We start from the raw sequence: 15132 nt of genomic DNA on the forward strand, positions 1-15132 counted from the left end.
ACTCGGGGGAGCACAGCCTGGGATCAAGTAAATAAGAAATGCCAACTCGTGTGTAGTTGCCTCTCAATGGGCAAAATGGGAACAGTTAGACCTAGTCACGGTGGGTTCCAGGTGTGTTTTGTTCCCCCCGTTTTACTTTTTAAAGAAAGGGTCTCACTTTGGTTGGCCTAGAACTCACTACGTAAAGTAGGCTGGCCTCGAACTCAGAGATCCAGCAGCCTCTGCCCCCGAGTTCTGGTATTAAATGTGTGTGCTACCAGGTCCGCTCTCTTGTCATTTGTGGGTTTTTTGTCTTGGTTTTTCAAGACAAGTCTTCTCTGTGTGACCCTGGCTGCCTGAAACTCTCTCTGTAGACCAGGCTGACCTAGATCTCAGCAATTCACCTGCCTCTACCTCCCAAGTGATGGGATTAAAGGCTTGTGCCACCTGGGCATTTTTTTTTTTTTAAAGACAGTTTCATGTAGCCCAAACTGGTCTGGAATTTACTATGTAGCTTTACCTTTTTGCTACCTTCTAGGCTAGTAAGATACTCGACACATCTCTCTACCCATTTTCACAAATGACATCAGTGTTTCTGTGTACAGCACTTGGGGTACTTGGCCACCCCAGGCTGAAACCTCACTGGTAGTGCTCTGGCCACTGATTAATAACCACAGTTGCAGATCCCAAGGATGGCAGGCCATCCCCATGGATAATTCCAATGCTAAGAAGCACATAACCAGCCTCTGAGAGGCAGCTCCAGCACGCCACTGGTTGGCAGCACGGTCTTTAAATGCACTTTTCACAGATCACGCATGCATCTGGGGAGCAGTATGGTGAAGACAATTCTGAACGCTATCACATGCCCAATGAGGGACCTGGTTCCAGAGCCCTTTATAACTCCAGTGTTCTTGTTTAATTTTCTTTTAGACAGGGTCTCACTGTGCATTCTTAGCAGGACTTGAACTCACAATGTAGACTAGGCTGGCCTACAAACTCAGATTTGCTTGCTTCTGCACTCTTGAGTGCTGGGATTAAAGGCGTGCGCCACCAGGACCTTAGGGCTCTGACTGGTCATCTCCCTTCTTGGTTCCTACCAGCTGAGTGGCTGGAAGGCCATATTGCTTCAAAGACTTCTTTTCTTTCCCCCTCACTGTTCTCTGCCCTCCTACAGCTGTAGGTTTCTTGGCTCCACCAGCTACTAATAATCTCACTGGGTATAATTTTAGACCCTCTCTAACACGCACCTGGAGTGACATTAGTCACGGCTACATCTATGCAGAATTCTGCCGTAATAGTTGTTGGTGGCATTTAATAGTATTACCCTGCACTTGTATCAGGTCTAATTCTGCCATATTGGTCATGTTCAGAGCTTTAAAATGCTAAACCCTGGCCAAAGGTTCCCACTGGCAGGTAGGTCTGTAACTTCAGAGCAAACTGGCCTATGACCTAATACTGTGTGTGTGTGGGGGGGGGGGGGGGATAGGGAGGAGGATTATAGCTTGCTGGCTCCACCCAGTGGCAGCTGATAGACTTGATTACCATTAAGGCAGATTTCCTACTTCATCTGTGTTCAATCTTACTTACCTGAAATCAATATATTACATTAGCAGAGCCAAGGGACTGATGATCTCTAGCCTGTGGCAATTAGAAAAGATGGAAAGGCAGTATTGATTGACGCCTCAGCCATATTTTAACCCTCGGGAAACCAGACAGATGCGATACTTTGACAGCACATCTTCATTATACAAGCTGGGTTCCCTTTCCCAGGAGACTCGATCTGGTCATCGAAGTAAAATAGCCATTTCATTTTCTCTCAGGTCAATTTCACTATCTTTTATTTGATAGCCATCCCTGCCTCGGGGGAATATTTGTGGGCAATTTGAATAGTAACAGCAAGGACCTCAGTGCTGATAGCTCCTAGCACCTTTCTTTGAGTCATCCAAAAGCCCTTTGTAGAATCTCCCATCCAATCACAGAACATTGAGTCAAATAGAGCTGAGGCAGAAATTATGCTCACAATTTTAACAAGGAAAATGAGTCTGAGCTGAAATTTACCCCCTGGCCCTCTTCGCCGAATTACGCCTTCTTTCTGCATTACCGCCCCCCCCTCAAAAAAAACCCACTTGTAATATTCTGACAGTTACATGTTTACAGAGAGAAACAATGATAAGAACTCTATGATGATGACCAAAACCACAGCTACCAAACTGCCCAGCTCAGAATGTATTTAAAGCAGCAGCCCTACTACAGGATGAAAGCATACTGAACGGGTTTGTATTCGGCAGTGACCCACCAATGATCACTAAGGATAGCGTCCCGCCGGTTTGAATAAGGTGCCAAGGAACCACTTGAGGAGAACAAAAGCCACCAGCAGGTGGCAGGAGTAAGTCACCAAGCTGACCCAAACCAAAGAGATTGTGTTTCCCTTCCCCGAGGGATGGGTGGAGTTTGTAGAGGAAAAAAAAAAAACTTTAAGGAAGCAAAGATCAGGGACAGTCCCAACAAACACAATCTGGTAACAGGGACCCAGGAGAGAAAAACAGAGAGTAGACTGGGAAGGACAAGATTAGCTTTGGGTGACATTTTTTCTACCCACACAGGGTTTGGGGTGAGTTTCTGGACGGTTAGTTCGTTCGCTCTGCCCGTTGGCTGGTCTCATCCCCCTCGTAGAAAACAATCCACGGTCGGAGGAAACAAGCTTGTAGTCTCGGTTCTCTGCCCTCAGTATTTTGGTCTTCTTACCCCCGCCTTTCCCAAAGCATCAGAGATAGAAGGGTTGGCTGGGAGGTCACAGGGAAATATAGAAAGCACACAGTGCCAACAGCTCATGGCCCCTTAGTCCCTGTCTCCCTCCTTTTCAGGGGGCATCTGCTCCCTTTTCACACGCCCAGGATAAAAATGAAGCAGCAGCAATTTTTATTGAGGGACCTAAACTGAAAATAGGTTTAAAACATAATTTAAAAAAATAAAACAGCAAAAGTAGCAAAAAATATATGACCTTTTAAAAAACATTTTCTTTTTTTTTGTTGTTTTTTTTTTTCGTTTTGTTTTTTGTTTTTAATATATAGCAACGGATGCCTCCCAGCCACCAGGAGCATCTCACCCAATGGGTAAATCTCTAGTAACGACCCTTTTAAAAAGACATGTAAATATATACTCAGATTTATACACTTTGTGTTTTCTTCATAGCTATGTACAAAGAGCCCCGAGTCTAGGGCTCAGCCCCAGGGTCACATCACTGCTCCCAATCTCTGCCTCACCGTCTTCTGGTACCAGGTATTTGGTCAGCAAAGCAAATTAGTATTGGAATTAAGAAGCCCCTGGTACCACCCATCTGGGGCAGAGGTTGCTTTCAGTGAAGGCCTGAACAGAAACAAACCCCACTGCTTCAGAAGCCCCAAGGCTGCTGCCACCAGAACACAGGAGGCTAGTGGGTCAACCAGAAGACTCAGTGAGCTCTTGCTTGCAGGCCTGTTCCACTTGCTTCTGCTCCCCAGGCCTCCAAGGAACGCCAAGCAGCAGGGTGGGTCTTGGTCCAACACCTAGGAAGGAGGAAGTGGCTACCGGCCAGTACCTGCCTCTTGGCTCCTCTCCCACACAGCAGGTTGAGAAGAGGAAGAGAGAGCTCTTGGGGGGTGATGATAGGATAGGCCACACGGGAAGGCCTCAGTTACACACTGGCTCTTGCCAGCAGCAAGGGAGAAGGGAAAGGCAGCGTATCCAGCAGGGGATTACAGATGAGGGACACAGGTGATGACGGAACTGGTGAAAGGCCGGGGAGGGTTGGCAGTCAGCGCCGTTTGAGTCCACCATTGGCAAGCTGGGTCGGGTGTCGGGGCAGACAAGGTTCTTCAGGTAACGGCTCATGAGAGAAGACAGAGTCCTCCCCCGAAGAGCAGGTAGAACTCCGCGTGTCGGGAAAGCTGGGAGAGTACTGGTCCAGCGGCATGGACAGGTCCAGATACTCCTGCGAGGGGAGGAGAGGGTTGGTGGAACACAGACCTTCCCATGGCAGTGTGCCCTTAGGTGCCTACGCACGCGATGATGCCCCAAGGTCCGGCTCTACCTGGTTGGAGGTCAAGGCCACAATGCGGTCCAGGTCTTCCACCAGCTGTTTGAAAGTGGGTCTCTGAGAGGGCACTGCGTGCCAGCAATCCCGCATCATCATGTACCTGACACAGGATGGGCAGGTCAGAGAGGGAGGACCACAGCAGAGAGGGATGACCGGGGGGCTACTTCCTCATAATGACAACTCCCATCACCTGCCCACCACGCTCCCACTTCCTTCAGAGCCCGAGGACATCGGGAACCTCCCATGAGCCACTACCTAAGGGACCTCATCTGCTCCAACATCCGACCGAGATCGCCAACGGTGGACTCAAACAGCGCTGACTACCAACAGCCCCTCCCTCAGCCTTCCCCCAATTCACGCTTACAGTTCATTAGTACAGTTAGTGGGCTTGTCCATTCGATGACCCTCCTTCAGCAGCTTGAAAAGTTCTTCCACAGGCACACCAGGGTATGGGGAGCCGCCCAGAGTGAAGATTTCCCACAAGAGTACCCCAAAAGACCACCTATAGGAGAGCATGGTGCCACTGTGACTCACAGCACAGGGCTTGGCTGCCCGAGGGGTCCCTTCCCATGTCTTCTTGAGAAGTCAGCATAGCAGCTGCTCATCTTGAACCTCTCCTGCCCCGACACAGCCCTGAAGTGCAGGGGGCAGGGCACAGGAGACAAGGGGGGCGGGCAGCAAAGAAAGCTGGAACACGTTCAAGGGACAAGACCACGCTTTTATCGCCCACTCTCAGTGATGGAGAGTCTCACGGGTCCAGAGATGCAGGACCGCTAGTATGCTTTCCCCAACACATCCCACGTAATTGTGTATTTCAAACTTACACGTCACTCTGGTGGGTGTAGATCCGGTCAAACAATGCCTCAGGTGCCATCCACTTCACAGGCAGCCGGCCCTGCAAGCAGCAGTGTGCGTGGGGGAGGGGGGAATGACACAGAGGACTCAGGGGATGCATTGACAACGATGGATCAGGGCAGTGCGGGGACAAGCAGGGCATGGGCAGGTGGGGCCCAGGGCACGGAGGGCACATCTTCCGCCCATCCTACAGCCCCCTTTCTTAGCTCACACACAACCCCACGTGCGTACAGCAGAAGGGACAGCAAAAGCCTGGTGGCGTGGCGATACCCAGCAAGAAACTTACATTGGTGGTTTTTTTATAGTAGTCGATGTGGTGAATGTCTCGGGCTAGGCCAAAGTCTGCGATCTTCATTACATTGTCCTCTGTCACCAGGACGTTCCTAGCAGCCAGGTCTCGGTGGATGCACTAAACAGAGGGAAGGACGAGAGGGGGTGACAACCTGGAACCATGCTTTGCCACACAGCCACCTAGCCCCTCTACTCTGGCGCTTACTGTACAGTAGGCGGCAGACCACTTTACCTCACAGGTCTGCCCACACCCCATCACACCCTCTAGACACCCCCATACTCTCTAGACAACCCCCCTAAACAGTCTTTAATTCCAGATACCTTCAGCTGCAGTCTTCTCAACTCCTTTAGCAAGCTCTCCTTTATGCCCTTCTCTCTTGATCCCAACCTCTGGCTTTGGGAATTGTACCCCCAAAACAGAATGTTTAGGCCCATGCTCAGTCTGTGGAGGTGTGTGTGTGTGCAGGGCTTTCCCAACTCAGGTTCTCTGAGAACCTAATGAAACACAAGGGCTTTGTGAACCCAACTCTAGCGGATTAACAGTTGTAAGCTGGAGCCGGGTACAGCAGTGCACATTAGCAGTTAGCAACGTTAGCATCCCAGCACCAGAGGGACTGACACAGAAGGTGAGCTCAAGGTCAGCATGGACTGTGCAGTCACTGATGGGAGCACTAGGGGGCTTCAGTCCCACCCTGCTGTTTGCGGGGAGGGGCACTATCAGGCTTCCTACCTTCTTAGAGGCAAGATACTCCATGCCCCGGGCCACCTGATAGGCACAGGATACCAGATCTTTGGAGGACAGCTGTTCCTCGGGGTTATGACTGGGGTTGTAGCAATATTCCAGCCCAGGAGGCCGCCGGGCCTGCAGATACTCCCGAAGGTTGCCTTTGGAGGCGTATTCCACGATGACATAAAGAGGCCCTGAGCGCACAAAGACAGGGGCCACAGGTCAGGCAAGAGGTCAGCAAGTGGGCTACACCTCACGGAAGACCCCCCCCCCCTTCTAGTGTCACAGCCCACTGTGTCCCACGCCTCATCTAAACTCCCTTTCCTGCCTCCTCCGCTTGGGGCGCAGGGAAAAAGTCATTCTCCGCATAGAAAGTCTGAAAAAGAATTCTTCCTAGTGGAGTCCAGAAGGTTCCCAAGCCACGCTGAGGGCAAGAACCCTATTATAGACGCCAATAACACCCTTGTTCCTATTCACACACTGAATCTAGGTGTCAGTAAGAATTCCTGGATGGATGCCAGTCGGCCCAGCCCAGCCCCTGAGAAACACATTAAACCCCCTGCTAAGCCAGTTTCTCAGCGGATGCCGGAGCGGGGAGCTGCCCCAGGAGCGGCCTACCGTCCTGTGTGCATGCCCCCAGCAGATTGATGATATTCTTGTGTTTCCCGATCATTTTCATCATCTCCATCTCCGAGATCAGGTCTGACAGGTCCTTCTCTGTTGCGTCGGCTTCACATACAAACCAGAGAGTGGTGTGAGGGAGGTGGGAAGCACAGCTAAGGGCTGGGGTGGGGGAAGCAGATCCTGGAGGGACCCCTTTCCTCCAGGACTTGCTTCTCACCTCCCATTTCCCATCCTGGAGTCGCCACTACCATGTGGTATTGAATGTGGCTGGAGAGGCCACGAGGAAAAAAAAAAAAAGCCAGTTATAGGACTGCGATGGGCACCTGAACCCAGGTCGACATGAAGAAGCAAGATAAGATTTAAAGACTTGGGGTGTGTTATCCCCCTCTAGTCCCAGATTAGCCCCTCAGGCAGCGTAGCAGCTGTGAGCAATGATAGCATCGTAAGATGTATTCTATTTGGTCCAGACCTAGTTTGCTGAGAAAGGAAAGAGAAATAGGAACGTCACTCACACTTCAACATCTTCACAGCCACTTTGGTCACGCGGTTGGGTTTGTCCTTATCCAGCCCGATGGCCTCTGCCAATACCACTTGCCCAAAGCAGCCCTCTCCAAGAGGTTTGCCTAAGACCAGTCTTGAGGCAGAAACAGAGAGTGACAGTCAGTCAGGGCTGGACAGACGACAGTGAGACAGTCAGGGCTGATAAAGGTCAGTTCAGCCCCCTTTCTCCTGGCATTTCACCCAGCCAAGAGCGGGGATACGGCTATTCCTAGAGGCATCTCGTGTACTTTTGTATATTCGCTACCTACAAGGTCTCAGCACACACAATTCCTACAGCGAGGGCAAGCGTGGGGTCCTCGGTCGAAAGCCACAGCCCCTTACCTATCTCTCGGCAGTTCCCAGCGGGGGTCTTCAGGAAGCTCATACTCAGAGACTCCAGCTAACATAGGGGTCCCACTGGAGGAGAGTCGTGAAGGCCGAACCAGGAGAACCCCAGAGTTCATGGAGGCACTGGAGTCTGCTGACACCTGTAAGAGAGAGTGGGGTCACCCTTCTAGCAAGGCGAGAGGGAAGGGGTAGCACAGACTCCTTCCAAACCCCCAGTTTTCTCTGCCCGTAGCACAGATTTGCTCCTATATGACTGAGTAATTTCTACCATCAAAAAGTCTTTCTGAATCCCAGCACTCAGGCAGTGTGGCACACACCTTTAACCTCAGGGAGGCAGAGGCAAGCAGGCCTCTGAATGCGAGGTCAGCTTGGTCTACTGGCTAATCAGGGCTATACTGGTGACCATTTTACTCATCTATTCAATGAGCACGCCAAATATACCTCTTCCAACTTAGGGTCTTATAATATCACAACAGTTCTTAAGTTTTTTAAGCTTTATTTATTTACTATGTATAGTGTTCTGCCTGCGCGTATGCCTTCACAATAGAGGATGGCACCAGATCTCATTACAGATGGTTGTGAGCCACCATGTAGGTGCTGGAAATTGAACTCAGGACCTCTGGAAAGAACAACCGGTGCTCTTAACCTCTGAGCCATCTCTCTAATCCAACAGGTCTTTTCTTGTCCCTTGGCAAAAACTCTTCCTCAGACTATGGAGAGGTGCCCTAAGGCACCTTTCTGGGCCAGCAGTGTTCTGAGGTGCAGTTACTTGTCCATACACCCACACTCTTTGACCCATTTCCTCCCTCCATGTGATAGAGGGGTACAGGGTAGACAGGCATGGAGCCAGAGATGGTTTACAATGTCCCAATGTGCCTGGTTCAGAAGCCGGAACAAAGTCAAACGTGGTAGGTGAGGAACAGCCGGGGGCTGGGGAAAAGAGGGGGGGGGGGCTGGGGAAAAGAGAGCGGGGGGAGGGGGGCTGGGGAAAAGAGAGCGGGGGGGGGCTGGGGAAAAGAGAGCGGGGGGGGGCTGGGGAAAAGAGAGCGGGGGGGTGGGGGGGCTGGGGAAAAGAGAGCGGGCCCTGGAGGCCCAGAAAGAGGCGACAGGCAGTGGTGGGCGTGCAAATCCCCCATCTACTTTCTGTTACCTGTCTGCGCAGAGGGATGCTCTTGGCCAGCTTATGCACAGCCATCTGGCTGTGGAAGTCACTCTTCTTGGTGCCGCTCTTCATCTTGTAGATGATGACGGAGCCCACCATACAGGAGATGAGGAAGGCCCCGGTGCAATAGATGATGATCTCCAGGTAGAGTGGTGACGTCATCACGGCTGGCCTCTCTTCCAGGGCTGAGTCAGTGTGGAGAGGGTGTCAGCAGATCAAGGGTGCTTTGCCCAGGAGAGGTATGCCCCATGAGAAACCCAGCACCTACTCCTTTCCCCCATGGGAACTTGTAGGGAACGGGGGAGGATCCAGGCAAAACCCAGCAAAGGCTGGGATGCTGGTATCAAAATGGCCAGACACCCTGGGACCTCTGAGGCATCCTTAAACACCCTTAAACTCAAACCCATAGAGGATGAAGCCTAGACTATGCTGTCCACAAGTCCAACACTCACTGACTCCAGAGTCACTTTGCAGCAGCTCCCTACTGGGCTAGATGGGCACCCAGAGACCCCTGCAGAACCTCAATGCTGTGCACATGTATCTATCATATAGAGACGGGCTGTTATGCCCAAGGGGTCAGGGAGTCCCCAAAGTACAAGGCCTAGAGTGGCTCTCGGAGTGAGGACAAATGAATGCCCATGGTAGCCATCCCGTGTCTCTAAATACCTCTGTTCGTTCAGACCTGCAAATGGCTAAAACACAGGCAAAAGAAATTTAACATCTAAATATGTCTCCAGATGAAAAAACATGTATTTGGCAGTTCTTAAGAAATCCACTCATAGGCTGGGTGGTGGTGGTGCACGCCTTTAATCCCAGCATTCAGGAGGCAGAGGCAGGTAGGTGGATCTCTGGGAGTCTGAGGTCAGCCTGGGCTATAGAGTGAGCTCCAAGACAGCCAGGACTATCCAGTAAAACCCTGTCTCTAAAAATCAAAAGAAAAAAAAAAGGAAAAAAAGAATAGAATTCATACTGTCCTGGCTAGCTTTACGTCAACTTGACACTGGCTAAAGTCATCTGAAAGGCGGGAAGCTCAACTGAGAAAATGCCTCCATAAAAGTGGGCTGAGGGTAAGCCTGCATGGCACTTTCTTATTAGTGATTAATGTGGGAGGGCCCAGTTCACTGTGGGCAGTGCCACCCTTGAGCTGGTGGTACTGGGTTTTCTAAGAAAGCAGGCTGAGCAAGCCATGAAGAGCAAGCCAGTAAGCAGCACCCTCCATGGCCTCTGCATCAGCTCCTGTCTCCAGGTTCCTGCCCTGTTTAAGTTTCTGCCCTGACTGCCTTTGATGATGAAGTGTGATATGGAAGTGTAAGCTGAATAAACCCTTTCCTTTTCCCAAGCTGCTTTTGGTCATAGTGTTTCAACGCAGCAGTAGTAACCCTGACTAAGACACACTCATCCCCACTTGCCGTTGGTCCACCTTTCCCTGCAGAAACAGGGTCTGTCTGCTGGAACCTCTTCCCTGCATGTATACAGCCCTCTTCCTACAGTCCTCCCCTTTCAAACCTTAGCCAGCTGAAGAGGAAGCGACACCCTGGGAGTCCTTCCAGCCCAACAAGGAGATGGAGTTGGCGACAGGGAAAGAGCTGTTTGTCTCTTCCCTCGGTGTCAGAAAATGAAGACTCACAAGAAGCATTGCCTCAACAGAGGCAGGGGCGAGAACACTACTAAAGATGCTTCTCTGCAAGCAGTGGCGTGTGTGGCTACTGGGCAAGCAAGGTGGAAGGGAGGAGTAGAGAAGGAACGCAAGGCAGCAGCCACAGAACAGCCGCACGCAGGCCACATGCACGCAAAACCATACTGGTCCTGTGTCACCAACCCACCACCCAGCAAGGCTGCAGGCTCCTTCCTTCCTGGCTGGTACACGGGACACAGATCTCCCCACTTGGGAAGGGATGAGTCAGAGAGGTCAAATGGGCACCATTAGGCTAAGACAGGTCTTTCCCGAGGTAGCTCAAGTTTGCTGCTGTCCCGGCACGCCAGTCAAAGGGCAGCGGAATGGAGAGTGGGCCAGCAGCACCCAATGGAAGCGGTAAGCTCCTGTTGGCTGAGAACCTGTGTTCATGGAGAAGAGGTCCAGGGCTTTTCTTGACACTCCTGAGACCGGCTAAAGAAGTCCCAATAATTCAAAACCTCAGTACCAAGCGGACGAAGGAAGATGCTATCCCCAAGGATGGAAGGAGCCTGCGCTGGAAAGCACTGTCGCAAGGTAAATTCAGAGCTCAAGCATGCATTACAGTGACCAGGGAGAGAGCCAGACATAGATGGGCAGGGGAGGCTACCCCATGGCTTCCTGCAAATTCAGAAACCCCCTGCATAGGCCTCAAAGCTGGAGCAGAAAAGGGCGCACGGAGAACGGGAGTCATCCCTTCCTGCCTCTCCCTGGTCCTATAATGGATGCGCTGCTCTCCTGGCAAAAGCAGGACCCGGAAAGGATCAGTGCAGTGTATACCTTCCAGAACGGTCAACCATGCAGAGTGATGGGAGAGTCCGATAGAGTTACCCGCCAAGCACGTATACTCCCCCGCATCCTCAAAGGAGACATTTCGTAAATGAAGCACCTCCATTTCCTTGTCGGTGGTATTAACTCCAGCAGTCTAGAAGAGACAACGGAAGCAAAATGGACAAGCACAGGACATGAGACCTCAGAGAGACAGACACACCAAGAGGACAGAGAAGGGGACCAAAACCAGAGGAAGAAAATGCTCCCCAGCATCTCCTTTGCAACAAGGCAGCAGAAACCACCAGGCAGCGAGACCTGTTAGAGGAAAAGAGTGAGGCCCTGAGGGAGGCGCTCCTGCAGACCTGAGGAGAAGACGGCTGGTTACGACCCTTCACCAGACGCTGGCAGTCACTGGCCCAGCCAAGCATGCGGGCGGTGGGCAGCATGGAGAAATGGGACCTGGCAGGTGGGGGGCTGTTTGGTTTTAGGTAAGGAGAGTCAGTGGGTACAGACAGACAGATGGCAGGGAAAGAAAGGCAGTCTCCCCCGACACACACACACACACACACAAACACACACACACACACACAGAGAGAGAGAGAGAGAGAGAGAGAGAGAGAGAGAGAGAGAGAGAAAGAGAACACAACACATAGGGCACAAAGGGAGCCACAGATAAACCAACACAGTACCAAACCAAACCAACCTCCCAAGCCAGGGATTTTTCCATGGCTCTGGGCATTAGAACATAGTAGGAGAAAGGTGGAGTTGGTGCTGGCTTCCCAACCTGCCCCAGCAGTGTGGGGCCTAAATCAAGTACCCGGTATAGGGTCCCGTTCATCTCCACATTACCTTTTGCCACAGGTCTGGTGACAGTGAGCCACGCAGACTGGTTAGCTTCACCAATATAATTGGAAACCTTACACACATATTCCCCGCTCTGGGCCTCTGTCACATTGAACAGGGTCAGCACCTCCGCATCCGAGCTATTAATCCCCGAATGCTGGAACAAACCAACGACACACGAGTCAGTTGGGCAAACACTGAGATGTGGCCACACTGTGCTCCTGGGGTAACTTCCAGTCAGGCCCAAGGAGCCAAGGTAAGGGAGACACTGGGACCTCCCATCTTCTTTCTCCTCTGAGTGGGACAAAATGAAACCGCTAGTAAGAGTGGATGGAAAGGGAGGGGCTAGACGCAGGACAGAAGGGAAAGGGGGAAGGGAAACAAAGAAGAAAAGAGGGAAAAAAGGGGAAATGAGAGAAAGGAAGGGGAGGGAAAGGGTCACGGTCCAAAGTAAATATTCTGTATGTATAAAACTTCCTCTACCAGGCCAGGGTGGGGACTTGTAATCAGAGTCGGATCTCCAAGGCCCAAAGCTAGAGCTGGCTCTCTGTCTTCCAGAATAGTCTCAGCACCAGGGGCAAAGAAAAGGGACAGTCAGTAAATCTCTAGGACAACCAAGGCAGGGGAGGGAAGATGAAATCTAACTTCTGGTTATTTCTGCCGCAAAATCCTCTGGAGACTTAGCCAATTACCTCCCTGGATTAATGGAGCATTCGGGGACACTGAGGGTCTGGGAGTGAGAGGAAAAAGGAAGAAAATGCCATTACTCCTCAAACGCCTCAGAATTTATAGAGGGCATTGACTTTTCCAGATGTTCGAGCAATACCCTTATCGTTTACCTTGTGCGCCAAACGATTGTAACTTAGGAAGCAAGCAGGGCTGATACTGGGAAACACTTGTTGGAAGGCTGTGCTGTTCGGCCACAAGCAAGCAAGAGTCTCAATGCCTTCCTTAGGTAATTGATCCGAGACCCTGGCTCACTCTCAAGGCTCTTTAGAAACCAGCCACTATTATCACTCACCCCGCCCTCTGTACCCAGCTCCCCCTCACCTTCTGCTGTCACCAACCTGTGGCTGGATCCCTACTAAGATGGCGTAGGCACCTTGTGGGTCAGGCTGAGCCTCAATCCCAGCAGGCACTGAGCCCCAGGGGACACCTGGTCACCTTCCCAGCACACTGGCCAAGAATGAGGCTAAGATTACCTTCAGGATCTGGACGTACGGCAGGTTGTCCGGGCCAATCTTACTCCCGTTCACCTCGATGTGCTTCAGCCACTGGATGTGAGGCTGTGGGTCGCTGTACACCTTACACATGAACTCCACGTTGCTGCCCAGGGCCACTGTCTTGTTGGCAGGTAACCCTGCCTGAAGGATGGGCCGGTGTGGGGATCGCTCTGCGAGGCAAGGGAGAGGACGGATATGTTAGACCCTTCAATGGCCTGGTCCTGGGTGGGATGCTGGCAGAGATAGGGTCTACCTTGGTTCTCCAGCATCATTCCCAGTGCCTCTGCTAAACTCTATCCCCTTGAGCCTGATTTGAGGGAAGGGATGCCATTTCCCCCAGTCCTACCCCCACATTTTCAGGCACAACCAAATCTCTTGTCTAAACAGAGACACGCCCCCAGATTTCAGTATCTTCGGCCCGCCCCGGATCTTCCAGACCACAATCTCCTTCCTGAACTACCACAATGCCAAGGCAGGTGCTGGTTGTGAGGCTCTGGCCCATACAGTCCTCGGAACAGCAGACCCACAACCTCTACAATCACAGCCCCGAGACAAACAACACACTGTTCTTGTCTTCCGAAATGCCACTGAGGAGACATGCTTGGGATTCTACACTCAAAGGCCCTTGGCCTCTGCACCTCCATGTGGCCTATAGCTACTCGGATTGTGTCTCTACTGGAAGGACACAAAGGACCAAGTTCAGGGCGTGAATGAATGAAAGACCCTGGTATGTTAGCGGTGTTCATTAAGCAAAAGCTACTTTTATGGCACAGTTCCCAGCACCGCATCAAGCTATGTCTTTCAAGACATGTAGCATAATAGTAGCAGTTGCTTAATGAATTAATAAAAAAAATTTAAAAAAAAGGCAAGCCAGGAATGGTAGTGCATGCCTTTAATCCCAGCATTCAAGAGGTGGAGCAGGTAGAGAGATTTTATGTGAGTTTAAGGTTAGCCTGGTCTACTTGGCAAGTTCCAGGACAGCCAGGGATAAATAAAGAAGCCCTGTCCCAAATGAATGAATGAATGAATAAAATAAAAGAAAGATGAAAAGAAAAGTGAGGCTTAAGGCAGGCCCATGCCTGTAATCCTAGCACTTGAGGTTGGAGCAGGAGGATCACCATGAGTTCAAGCTCAGAGTGAGGTCCACAGCAGCCTGGACCTGAACTCTGATTTGTATCTCACATTGGAAGGAAGGAGGAGAAGGAATGAGGGAGGGAAAAGTGAGGTCCAAGGAGAGAAGTATCGTGCCAAATGACCAGATTCCATCCCCAGGGCTTCAGAATCCACGGTTGCCTTTTCCTCCAACTGACTCTTGCCACCTTAGCCTCGGCCTTCTTACCAACAACATCAAGCTGGTAGGTGTGGTTGATGCTGCCATACTCGTTCTCCACGATGCAGGTGTAGTTGCCCTTGTCAGAGGGCACCACAGAGTCCATTATGATGCTCCAGGTGGCATAACGAACCTGTAGGGCAGACACAACCCAAGGGCTTTACTGAGCATCCGGGGTAAGGCGCAGAGGAGAACAGGCAGCAAGTGGCTGGTGCCGCATTGTTAGCCAAAACAAAGCACAGAGGGACTAGTTCTTGGCCTATTCACACTTGGTACACACCATGCCATCTAAACTAACACTGGACACCTTCACAGCAGCACTTAGGAGCAGCCATGATCTGGACAAACGTGCCTTTGGCAAATTCTCCTAAATTCACTGAGACTCTTCTCCGTGTCCACCAGTCTCCTTCCTGCTACTCTGGACACTGAGTTTCCAAAGCTATCTCCTCAGGGTTGGCAGGATGGAGCAGGGGACGAAGGCACTCGCCACCACGCCTGACAAGTTTGATTCACAGGACCCACATGGTAGAAAGAGACAACCAGTTCCTGCATGTTGTCACACCGCTTGCACACAAACCAAATGAAAATGCAATTCAAACAAAACAAACCAAAAAAATCCCCCTATCTCTTCTTCTAGTTGACTCTAGTCAGATCTGTGCTCAACCTTCCTTCTGCCTGTCTACCGATGTACC

At 51.2% G+C, this 15132-nt stretch overlaps 1 protein-coding gene across 19 annotated transcripts in view; it reads right to left on the reverse strand.

Moving 5' to 3' along the window:
- Positions 1–2875: 2875 nt before the first annotated feature.
- The window catches only part of Fgfr1 (fibroblast growth factor receptor 1), a 54670-nt gene continuing 42413 nt past the window's right edge, over positions 2876–15132 (reverse strand). For 9 of the 19 annotated variants that reach the window (XM_087900987.1, XM_087900993.1, XM_087900991.1 and 6 more), the window contains 13 exons: positions 14450–14573; positions 13090–13280; positions 11894–12044; positions 8583–8786; positions 7434–7578; positions 7064–7185; positions 6546–6656; positions 5931–6121; positions 5196–5318; positions 4879–4949; positions 4419–4556; positions 4049–4154; positions 2876–3949 (listed from right to left, as the gene is read on the reverse strand). In XM_087900987.1, the coding sequence (XP_087757113.1) occupies positions 3773–3949; positions 4049–4154; positions 4419–4556; positions 4879–4949; positions 5196–5318; positions 5931–6121; positions 6546–6656; positions 7064–7185; positions 7434–7578; positions 8583–8786; positions 11894–12044; positions 13090–13280; positions 14450–14573 (1854 nt within the window). In that variant the 3' untranslated portion in view covers positions 2876–3772. Of the gene's footprint in view, positions 3950–4048; positions 4155–4418; positions 4557–4878; positions 4950–5195; positions 5319–5930; positions 6122–6545; positions 6657–7063; positions 7186–7433; positions 7580–8582; positions 8787–11053; positions 11199–11893; positions 12045–13089; positions 13281–14449; positions 14574–15132 lie in introns of all 19 variants that reach the window. The other 10 variants (XM_087900990.1, XM_087900994.1, XM_087900992.1 and 7 more) reach the window with 3 other exon arrangements.

This window comes from Myodes glareolus, chromosome 23 (assembly GCF_982192425.1).
Source record: "Myodes glareolus chromosome 23, mMyoGla1.1, whole genome shotgun sequence".
In the NCBI taxonomy this organism is placed as follows: Eukaryota; Metazoa; Chordata; class Mammalia; order Rodentia; family Cricetidae; genus Myodes; species Myodes glareolus.